Raw genomic sequence first — 11505 nt, forward strand, 5'->3', positions numbered from 1 at the left:
TGGCACACGCCTTTCATCCCAGCACTTGGGAGGCAGAGGCAGGCGGATCTCTGTGAGTTCGAGACTAGCCTGGTCTACAAGAGCTAGTTCCAGGACAGGCTCCAAAACCACAGAGAAACCCTGTCTCGAAAAACCAAAAAAAAAAAAAAAAAAAAAAAAAAAAAAAAAAAAAAAAAACCAAAAAACAAAAAAGGATATTATAGCAAAAAACAGACAATAAACGATGTTCATAATTGAAAACCCAAGGCAAAACAAGAATGAAGATAAAAATTAAATATGGAATGTAAAATTTAAAATACTCCAGCACAGCGAAAAGATGCATATAGTAGTACAAATTGAGAAAAATGTACAAATACCAGTAGACTTTAGTCCTCTTTACATACTACTGTGCCTCATTAATTGTATCAAACACACCATATTAATACAAGATGTTAATGGAGGATATTGTAGGTTGGACATCCTATTATTGATCAGCCCATAATAAACTACCTTTTATAAAATAATAGTAGTAGTAATAATTGGATAAAAAAGATGTTGGATATGTGGAACCCCTTGTGTATACTATTCTTAGAATTTGTCCATGATCTATAACCATTGTTATAATAAACATAATCATTTTTTAAAAAAAATATAAATTAAATGTATATAATTAAATTTTCTCTATAGAGACTAAGAAATATTCAATTTTTCCTAGATATTTCATACTACCTGTATAATTCATAAACTTCTTTCTTTATTATTGTTACATATATATGTGTAAACACATACATACATATAAATACAAATCTTTGAGTCCATTTAGTGTTGGATCATTTAGGGATGATCACTTGGAATAAACAAATTATCAGGGACCTGTCCCTTCAGAGTGCTGATTTTACCTCTCTCAGCAGCTGTTAATTGCCTCTAGAGGTGCTGCCTTGTGAGATTTTCCCATCCATATTTTTATGTCCATGGCTATTATCACTGTACATGTCTTGTTTAGGCAGTTGTGTAGTTGAGATTTAATGGGTATAGTTTCCTTGTTATATATGCAATATGTGATCTTATAGCAGACTTCCTGGTCCTCTGATTGTTACAATTTTTCTGACCCCTCTTTTGTGATGTTCCATGAGTCTTAGGAATAGGGACTATAGAAGAAATTACTTTGCTGAAGAATGAGAGCTAAACTTACCTGGGGGCATAAGAATAGGTGTTTAGAATGTTGTCAGAAATTATACTGTTTTAGAAAATGTGGCAGTAGTTGGTTCTTCTGATTCATACATGAAGATTCTTAGCCAAAATCTCACATGAATAGTTCCATTCTTGTACCTTTTCTAAAATCCCATTAGCCAGGTCTCAACTGTCCACAAATCTCTCTGCATTTCACAGCTTCCAAACTCCTAATAAAGTAGCACAAGAAACTCTGCTCCCAGCATTTAACTGATATTCTAGTCTAAACTGTAAAACCATTCTACATTTCTCCCTTAAAGCAGTTTAATACACAAACATAAGTACACATTTTAGGTCTAACACAGCAATGATCCCTACCCTGGTACCAATTTCTGACTGTTCACATTACCGCTGGTTCTAAGTTTTGGGTTTCTATACTCACACCAGAACTTACACAATTATTCTCCTTTGGTTTTTAGGCTATCAGACTCTGACTGAATTATAGTTTTGTCTTTCCAAACTTCAAATAGCAGATTCTTGGACTTCATGTTCATAATCATGTGAGCCAATTGCAATTTATGCCTCCCTTATTCTCTTCCTTTCCCCACTGACAAAATTTGAATATACCATTTTCCTATGGAGTCTATTTATCTGAGGACTTTTGTTATGGGATATTTGTACACTGTGTGAAGATAAATTGATATGATTGGTTGATAAAAAGGTGAAAGATCAGTAGCTAGGCAGGGGACTATAAGCAGGACCTCAGGGCAGAGAGAGAACTCTGAGAAGAAAGGTAGAGTCACCAGTCAATAATGGAGGAAGCACAATAGAAAGTACAGAGATGAGGTAATAAGCCACGTGGACGAATGTAGATTTAAAAGTATTGGTTAATTTAAGTTGTAAAAGCTAGATAAAAGCAAGTCTAAGCTATAACTGAGTTTTCATAATTAATATTGAATCTCTGTGTTATTTTCAGGCCCTTGATCCTGATGAGAAAGTACTAATACAGATTCTTAATGTTGGGTTGGTAGAGGTCATAACAGAAAATGTGCTCATTGAGGTGAGGAAAAATCATTCTCAAGAGTATCTCCTTATATCCTTTTTAGCTTGAAATGTGAGTTCATTATTAATTAATAATTCAAAAATGTCATCTGTACTCAGACTAGGATCTATTAACTCAGTTAACTCTTATTAAATGTGGCAAATATTAGTGTGCCCTGTTAAAGTCATGTTTATTCAGAAACTATTGATTCTTAACATACATGTTTTCTATTGTTTTCATTCTGTTAGCCTATCTGAACCATCACCAGCTAAGACAGAGAGATAGACTCACTATACATAATAATGCTTTAGCAATCTTTGCAGTGTGCTTTGTAGATGTCTCACCTCAGTAAGTGCCTTTTTGAATAAAAGATGTAAATAAATTACATACCCTTTAGCTTTTTACATACTAAATATTAAGACAGAAATATTAAAGGTGTTCTTTCCAGATATGGAAGTGACAGAGTATATAAAAAATAGTAAAGTAAAATTTATTTTGGTTTTCTGTTCAGTGCTGCTTTCCATTCTATCTTGCTGTTTTTGTGACTGAGTGGACCTTAGGTAACTCATAATTATGGCCATAAATTGCACAGTATGTTTTTCTTGGAGGAGAGAAGATTGCAGTATAGTTTCCCTTGGTCTACGAATAAGTCCAATAGCATCCCTGTATGTATGTTGTGAGCTGATAATAGTGAAAGAGTAATCATTTTTAGATGGAATGGGCTAGATTTGAATCAACAGCATGAACACACGTACATCTGTAATGTGTTTACCAGTCCTAAGAACCATCTGGCACTTAATAATTCAGCCTAAGTATTTCCCCTGCTGATTTTCTCCATTCATGAAGTACTTCTAGATAAACTTTCAAATAAGCCACAACTGGTACATTTCTATCACTAGCTTTTCCAGGAAGCATGTGACAGAGGATAATCACATCAAGGGCAGAAAATTATAGACTTGCAGAGTGCATTCTTATAAGCAAAGCTTACTCTTTTTTAGAATATATTAAATGTTTACTATTACTTTTAAACTTCAAAGATATCTTAAATTACTTGATAAAATATTAACTTTAAGTTACTCATAGAAAATATATTTATATGGTTGGAAAAACATTTTAAATAGGTTCTAGATATATTTTATCTAGATATATCTTAATATATCAAATTAGACTTTTCCCTAAATTACATGTTTTCCTAGTCACTATCATTCCGTTGTTTAACCACGGAGAAAATAACATGTCGTTCAAGTTTATCTCTCATCTATTATCCTTGTTAATACCATCCATACTTAATTGGAAATTAATGTATTTGCAAGAAGTCAACAAGGACAAAATACTCTCAGGAACTCAGACACAGAGTAGATTTACTGAGCGAACAAAACACAGGCTGTATTCTTGTGAAAATGTCAGTATTTTAGAAGAAAACCAACAGACAGCATGTGAATTAACATACATTGTTGCAAATCGTGTCCTATGATATGATGGATAATAAGAAAATGAACATGCAAGTGTGTTTTGGCTGGTGGATCAGTAAATGAAATCCAGACTATGTGAGACAGGAGAGAGATCCTAATAGTTCTTCTGCTTCATGACAGTTCTAACAAAGGCAGAGCTCTGCCTGACCAAGGAAGCAAGAGAAATGAGGGCATGCCTGTGTTGGTTTTAATAAGTAGAAACAAACGCTTCTTTCCTAAAATTATTTGTCACTTTATGATGTGCTCTGTACTTCATCCCTGGTAATAGCTTATCATGATTTTACCAGGTTAGATTGCAGTCTAGTGTAGTAGGCAATCACTAACTGTATCTAAAGAGTGTAGTGTGATTGACCATGAATTTCACCTGCATTGGCTTCTCAGCCGAGAAATAACTGCAGAGTGAGTGCTGTTTAATAATCCAGATGAAAGAGTGTTGAATGATGAGACTGGAGTGTGTGATACATTTTCCGCTGCAGTTCCTTTGTGTGACAACCACCTCCAAAATCACAAAAGTTTCCTTTTAGCATGCTCAGGGAAACTGAGAGGCTTAATGGTTTGACTGATCGATTCCATGTTTGTATTCTTTCTTATAGTGCTGGCAAATTTTCCATGTGTTGTTCTTCTTAAGGAAAGTGACCACAAGTTCAATAGTCCAAGTTTTATCATGGAAGTACGTTAAACCACATGTATTAACTCATGTTTCACTAGCTAGAGAAAAATCACATAACCAGGTACATGAGTGAGAAAATAAAATCTGGCTATTATGGTGAATCATAAGGACAAAAGCATATTTTATACAATTTATATACATAATTCTAAAGTATGATGGGTAGAGACTATACTCCAGTACCAGCTATTACAGTAAGTTGAAAGCATGGTATAATCTGGAAGTATTGTTGAGTTGGTTGAGGAAAATTATAAAGAACTATAATATTTCAGTATTTTATGTAAACAACCGGGTAGATACAAGTGTTGCATACTGATATAATATGTCTTAGTTAGGGTCTCTATTGTTGTGAAGAAACACCATGGCCATGGCAATACTTATAAAGGAAAAGACATGTAATTGCAATGGGTTTTTGCAGAGGTTTAGTCCATTATCATCTAGGTGTGACATGGTGGCTTACATGCAGACATGGTGCTACTGAAGGAGCTGAGAGTCCTACCTCTTGACTCACAGGAAACAGGAAATGGTCTGACACACTGGGCATGGCTTAAGCATATAAAAAACTGAAGTCCATCTCCCAGTGACACACTTCCTCTAACGAGGCCATACTTACTCCAACAAAGTCACACATCCTCATAGTGCCATTTCTTATGAGCTTATGGGGGCCAATTACATTCAGACTACTAGGTATAAGGATACCCCAATAAAAGAACATTAGGTACATGGGTTGAAACTGGACTCTCTGAACATGGCGGACAATGAAGGCTGATGAGAAGCCAAGGACAATGGCACTAGGTTTCGATCCTAATACATGAACTGGCTTTGTGGGAGCTTAGCCTGTTTGGACGATCACCTTCCTGGACCTAGATAGAAGTGGGAGGACCTTGGTCTTCCCGCAGGGCAGGGGATTTGTACTGCTCTTCAGTATCGAGAGGGAGGGGGAATGGAGTGGGGGGAGGAGAAGAGGAGTGGGGATAGGGAAAGGGTAGTGGGGGGAGGGGCAATATTTGGGAGGAGGGGGAGGGAAATGGGGAACGGGGACAGGTGGAAATTTTAATTAAAAAAGAATAAAAATAATTTTAAAAAAAAGAACATTAGGTAGACGCCTGTTTCACTTAGGAAACATCAAACAAATTGGCAAATAATCTAGAAGTAAGAAATTTGATATTCGTGTTTTGAGTGAAATGTGTGGTGGAGTTGCCTGTATTTCATTTGTATCTAACGCTGTGAAAATTCTTGAGATCCCTTAGAAAAGGAGCTCAGATTAAGATTATCAAGACTTTAAATTGAGAAATTGAATAGTCTGTGAAGAGGGTTCAGAAAGATAAGACTTAGAAGACGACATTAGTGCAGTAGGGGGATATCAGAATATGACAAGGGACCAAGGAGAATAAAGTTTTGAAGATGGAGAAGATGGTAACTAGTGCTGAGTTTTGCTGAACTCCCTCCTAAAAACTGAAGACTGTTTAAATTAGCATTCTGAATGTATTGCTGACCAGTAAAAGCAGTTCTGTGTAATGAACTACTCCTGATGGCTAAGGACAGTTCAGGTAGTTGAAGCATATAGTTGTGTTGTTCGTTGACTGCGTAGAGGTAGGAAGAAATAGGATAACTGAACATCACCTAGGGCCGCAATTTCACCCAGATCAGTGAAACAGGAGAAAATAACAGGGGAAATTGGAGGTATTTTCACAGCCAATTTTATAAAGATTGCCTTTGTAGACCGTGTTAAATAAGAAAGTTAAATGAAGAAAAGAATGGTGGGTGATGAGAGTGTTGGAGTTATCATATTGGAAGAGGAATTCTAGTGATAGGTGAAGGTAGAGTGAACTTTAAGGATAAGAATGCCTTGTGTATGTATGCACTTGTGGTGTGTATTCACACTTGTGTGTGTATGCATCTATACGTGTATTTGTGCACTTGTGTGTGTGTGTATGATATTATAGGTGTTAACATTTCTGGTAATGGTATTAGTTAGCTGAGGTAGATTTTAAAAAAATTTTGAAAAAGAAAAAATATATGTAAGGATTCAATAATCAGTAATCTATTCATACTGTTTTTGTATATGAAAGATATGACAGGGGGCTCATGAGTTGATTGCCAACAAAAGAGAGTGTTTTGATGTTTTATTTCAATGTAAGAAAAATAGAAGAAAATGATAATGATGATGATGATGATGATGATGATGATGATGATGATGATACTAATAATAACACAAGAAAACTGGAGCTAAGATTTCAAATATTCACTTAGGGAAGAAGGCTGATCAAGCATGCAAAAAATGAGAAGAACATGGACTTGGACTTGTAGCAAGACACCACGAAACTCTAATAGGTATTAATTCCATCCTGTCCTCCACTCCTTTATTTTCTCCTTAGGAAAAATAAACTTGTAAAAGCAGCCAGTGGTAAAAACAGAACAGATAAAAACAAGTGTATTCCCTCTGTGTACTAAGCGTGTAGTATTAGGAACAATAAATGCCAAATAAGGGGAAAATTGAGACGAGCACATGCTCAGAAACCAGGCAATCAAGACAAACTAGAATCAAGGAATCAAAGGGAAGATTTTGTAAGACAAATGTTTGGATCAGATAAAAGGCTCTGTAGATCAATATGGAAGCAAAATTGTGATAAATGAGTAGAGAGTCTTAGAGATCTTTCAGGTTGATGTAAAAAGAGATGAAACATTTTACCATTTCATGTCTTCAATTTTTAAGATATATGTGTTAAAATTAGTATAACATTTCTGAGTTCTTTTTATATTATGTTAAATATATGAAACATGTATTTTCTCCTTAATAAAGTGTCATAAATCAAGTAATAGAGATGTATATGGGTGAATTTATTGTTTTTGTCTGTAACGCTCTCAATAATTTCTATGATAATAATGCCTATTATTAGTTATATTAATGAACTAAATTAATAGTTATATATTTATTAATATATTCATATCTTATATATGCAGATTAATTATATTATTTATACCTTTCTTTAAGTCAAATTGTTTTACTTATTTGGTAATATGTCTTGTAACATTCATGTCTGTACATACTCTGCATTGTGATTATTACATAGTGCCACATATTTCTGCAAAAAAAAAGATTGGCTTACTGATGAACACAAGTGTATTTCTAAGGTTAGTTATTTTTAATTTATTATTATTATAATTTACATTTTTATAGCTGTTATTAACAGCTTTATGAAATTTTTGGGCATGGGTTCTTATAATGTAGAGCTTTAATAACTATATGATTCATTTGCAAAACTTAGCATACTGGTTCAAATAGGATTTTTATTTTTATATACAATAGCTAAAGTACTTAATCTGATGGTAAGAGATGATTTTCATGACAAATACCAGCACCCATTTTCTACTTCGTTGCCATGACCTACTGTCATCACTGTTATTATTGTTGTTATTGTCAATCTGATAATTATATGCCTACTTACCCATATTTATCCCTTATATGCATATATGTATTTATGTGTATATGTATCTGATGTATATAGACACATATATACATGAATACATAGATAATTCTCTTGTGATTACAATTTTATATGATATACAACTATTCCCTGTATTCGGTTTGCTAGATATTAAAAATATGTTCATTAATAGTTAGTAATAATGCTGACTTTGGTGGGGCCAAATATGCTAGAAAGTTACTTTACTATTAATAAAACAATGTTTACATTATTGCAATCGGTAAAAAAGGAGATATTATGCATTTGTCTGTTAAGTATGGACTTAACCTATAGACATCACTGTGCCTTTTTTTAAAAAGCAAGGAATTTACTTTATTGATATTGATAAAACAAATTTGTTTACAAAAGAATATTGGTTTCAAAATTTGCAAATCCTTTTTCTCTTAATTGTAATTTTTTGAACTGATTCTTTTTTATTGTTTTATTATATATTTTTCTCTAAACCCCTCCATTCCTTTCCTCTCCCCTTCTACCCTCTCGCATGCTTCCCATGTTCCCAATTTACTCAGGAGATCTTGTGTTTTACTACTTTCTGTGTATATTAGATGTACATATGTCTCCCTTAGGGTCCTCACTGTTATCTAGGTTCTCTGTAATTGTGAATTGTAGTCTGGTTGTCTTTGCTTTATGTCTAAACGTCACTTATGGGTGAGTACATAAGATAGTTGTCTTTCTTGGCTTTTTAAGCCAAATTAAAAAGCAATGATAATGAGCAGTAGTAGCATAAACTCCAAAGTGATTTTGCTCAAGAAAGTAACAAGATAAGAAAATCTGCTTTAGAACAATCTTTGGTTTATATTATGCAAAACCGGTTGGCTAAGAGCAGAGGCTGTTGAAGCATTTCAAATGAGATATGCTAGATCCCTGGGCTAAAGAAGCAGAAGAAAAGAGAGAAACAAGTAATTGGAATCAGCAAAGTGGGAAGAGCTTCGTGTTTAATTGATGAACCAAATAAAGTGGGATTTAAAGTCAGTCCCCCGGTTTATCGTGTAAACAATTGAATTCTGGCAACAAAAATCCCTGTGTCTCGGCTTGATATCAGATCTAGCTTCCAAGGGAGGAACAGGTTTAATTTTAAGCGTGTTGAATTCAAATGATTCTCAAATGACTTAGTCAGCTGTTTCATTGTCAGTGGGGTAGATGTATTTGGAGACCAGCATTGAGCCCTGGGTTGAACATAGAACCTGTTCCTTTGTTTGCTTTTTTTCCTTTGTTTGGAGAGATAAATTCCTAAAGTGGGTCAAATGGTCTTGAACAATTTCATTATGATACTTTTATAAAACTAAATTTTCATTTATGTTAAAAATATGACTATAATATTTTATCTCATGATAAAAGTTGACTTTAAAGATTTTCACTAATATATATTTTCTTAGAAAACCATGAACACAAAACTGTTTTAGTGCTCACCTTTTTCCTTTGTTTAGCAAAACAGGTATTTTCAATTAATTATATTTCTTTTTGATGACTTGAGTAATTTTCTTTTTTGTCTGGTCCCCATCTGTGCTGTTGCCTATGTTTGTGAGCAGTAAGTGATCAGGGAATCATCTGTGATGTTCTTGTCATCATTCATTAGGTAGGTACATAACAGTTTGGAGCTTGGCACAGAAAATATATGAGACACATTTTGTGCCTTCTGATCTGGTAGCACATGCCTTTAATCTGAGCATGCAGGAAGTAGAGGAAGGTGGATCTCTGAGTTGGAGGTCAGCCTGGTTTACATAGTGAGTTCCAGGATAGCCAAGGCTATGTAGAGAGAGACCTTGTCTCAAAAAGAAAATAAGCAAACAAAGTAAAAATACTTGTTTAATGTTAAACTACTAAAATATGGATTTTTGGTTATTTGTAAAGGATGTTGGAAATCACAAGAGAGCATTTCCTCCAGCGTCCCTGATGAGAGTCCTGCTAACAGGCCATTCTGTTTTAAAGTCCATGACTATTCTGTTTGGATTTGGGTGAACTTAGCCTGTGTTTATCAATACCGGGCAACCAATCAGGTGCGCTCGGAAAATCTGAGACAATGCATATGGCTGTATTTTTATTATTTTAAGAGGAAGTCATAACAGAAATGCTAAGTGAGACTAGGTCCACATACCAAACCCTGTTTTTCTACAGACACACAAGACAGTGAAGAGTGTGGAACTTTCAAACTGCAACTGGTGTAGAAGAAACAGCCACATAAAAACTTTTTTTTTTTCTTTTTTCGAGACAGGGTTTCTCTGTGGTTTTGGAGCCTTTCCTGGAACTAGCTCTTGTAGACCAGGCTCGTCTCGAACTCACAGAGATCTGCCTGCCTCTGCCTCCCAAGTGCTGGGACTAAAGGTGTGCGCCACCACCGCCTGGCCAAGACTTTTCTTTTTAACTGTAATTGCATTGATAACTTTCCACCTTATTATCTTGAAAAATGTATATGCGTAAGTGTACATATGTACATGTTTGTGTGTTCCCATGATGATATACAGTTGTTATGGGAAAGAAAAAGGATGTATGCAGATAAGTGGTACTATAGCCTATTCTGATCATTTTTATGTTATTTATGCTTAAAAATGAGATAAAAAATTAGAAATCTTATAATTCTATCATTAATCAGAAATAGGGTTTATAATGTGACATTTATTTGGATTAAAAGGATGTAAGAACATTCAATAGGCTTAGCATATGTAGAACACTATGTTTAAGGACTATTAGAGGACTTCTCATCTATTCCGAAAATTATGGATTCACAGGTAATATGAAAATCATCTCCACCCCTTGCATCTTTTTTTTTTTTAGAGAAAACATAAAGCAAATAAATGAATGAACAAATATAGCCAGCTCAACCCCAGCTTTGGTGGCACACAGCCAGCAGGGAGTACTCTTCCAACACCTGTGATGAATAGTCCCAAGACTGTGAAGTTGGCAGTGCTTATGTGATGTCCTTCTGCCGTAGTGCCCAGTGAACCTTCCTCATGACACATTTCACCATCCATCTGATGCCCTTTGCCTGTGAGAGCAGAGCAGGCCTGGGTCAGACAGACTCGTTAGTCAGTCTTGCAGGTACAGTCACTGAATGTAGTCTTGATGTCACGAATGGTGAGGCCAGTTTCCACATTCTGCTTGTTGGCCAACACCAGGATGGGGATACCATCCGGTGCATCACTCAAAACCACCTTCTCAAATGCCTCTTTGGATTCTGACAGTCTCTCCTCATCAGTGGAGTCAATGACACAGATGATGCCACGGCACTCTGCACAGTACTTGTTCCACAAAGACTGTAGCTCTTCTTGTCCATTTAAGTTCCAGAACATGAGACGAGCCTTCCCCATGTCCACACTGCCAATGTTTAGACTCACAGTAGTGGTGATTTTGGATAGACGCATCCCCTTGTAGTTATTGTTAAACCATGTTTTTGATTGTTCCATGAAGGTTATCTTCCCAGAATTGTCCAGGCCCAGGATAATATGCAGTTATTCATCCTTCTGGAACATGTACTTGTACAACCCCAAAAGCAGTATGCATCCTGCCCTGGCACCCTGCACCTGCTCAAATCCGGGAGCCTCGGCTGTGGACACTGCGCTGCAAACCCCACCTACCTCGCGTTGGTGATTTTGTTTAAACCTTTTTTTTCTCCATCTCTATTACTTCTTTAGTGATATTCTGTTTATTTTGATGTGTTTTATTTTAATTTAATTTCACTCAGAATACTTA

The 11505-nt window shown here is 35.3% G+C and overlaps 1 protein-coding gene across 1 annotated transcript; it reads right to left on the minus strand.

The window, feature by feature from the left end:
* Nucleotides 1–10838: 10838 nt before the first annotated feature.
* LOC130872115 (ADP-ribosylation factor-related protein 1-like) lies at nt 10839–11219 on the minus strand. The gene has a single exon (XM_057765931.1). It carries the CDS (start codon nt 11217–11219, stop codon nt 10839–10841), a length of 381 nt encoding a protein of 126 aa, XP_057621914.1.
* Nucleotides 11220–11505: the final 286 nt, after the last annotated feature.

Source organism: Chionomys nivalis, chromosome 3 (assembly GCF_950005125.1).
Source record: "Chionomys nivalis chromosome 3, mChiNiv1.1, whole genome shotgun sequence".
NCBI classification, from domain to species: domain Eukaryota; kingdom Metazoa; phylum Chordata; class Mammalia; order Rodentia; family Cricetidae; genus Chionomys; species Chionomys nivalis.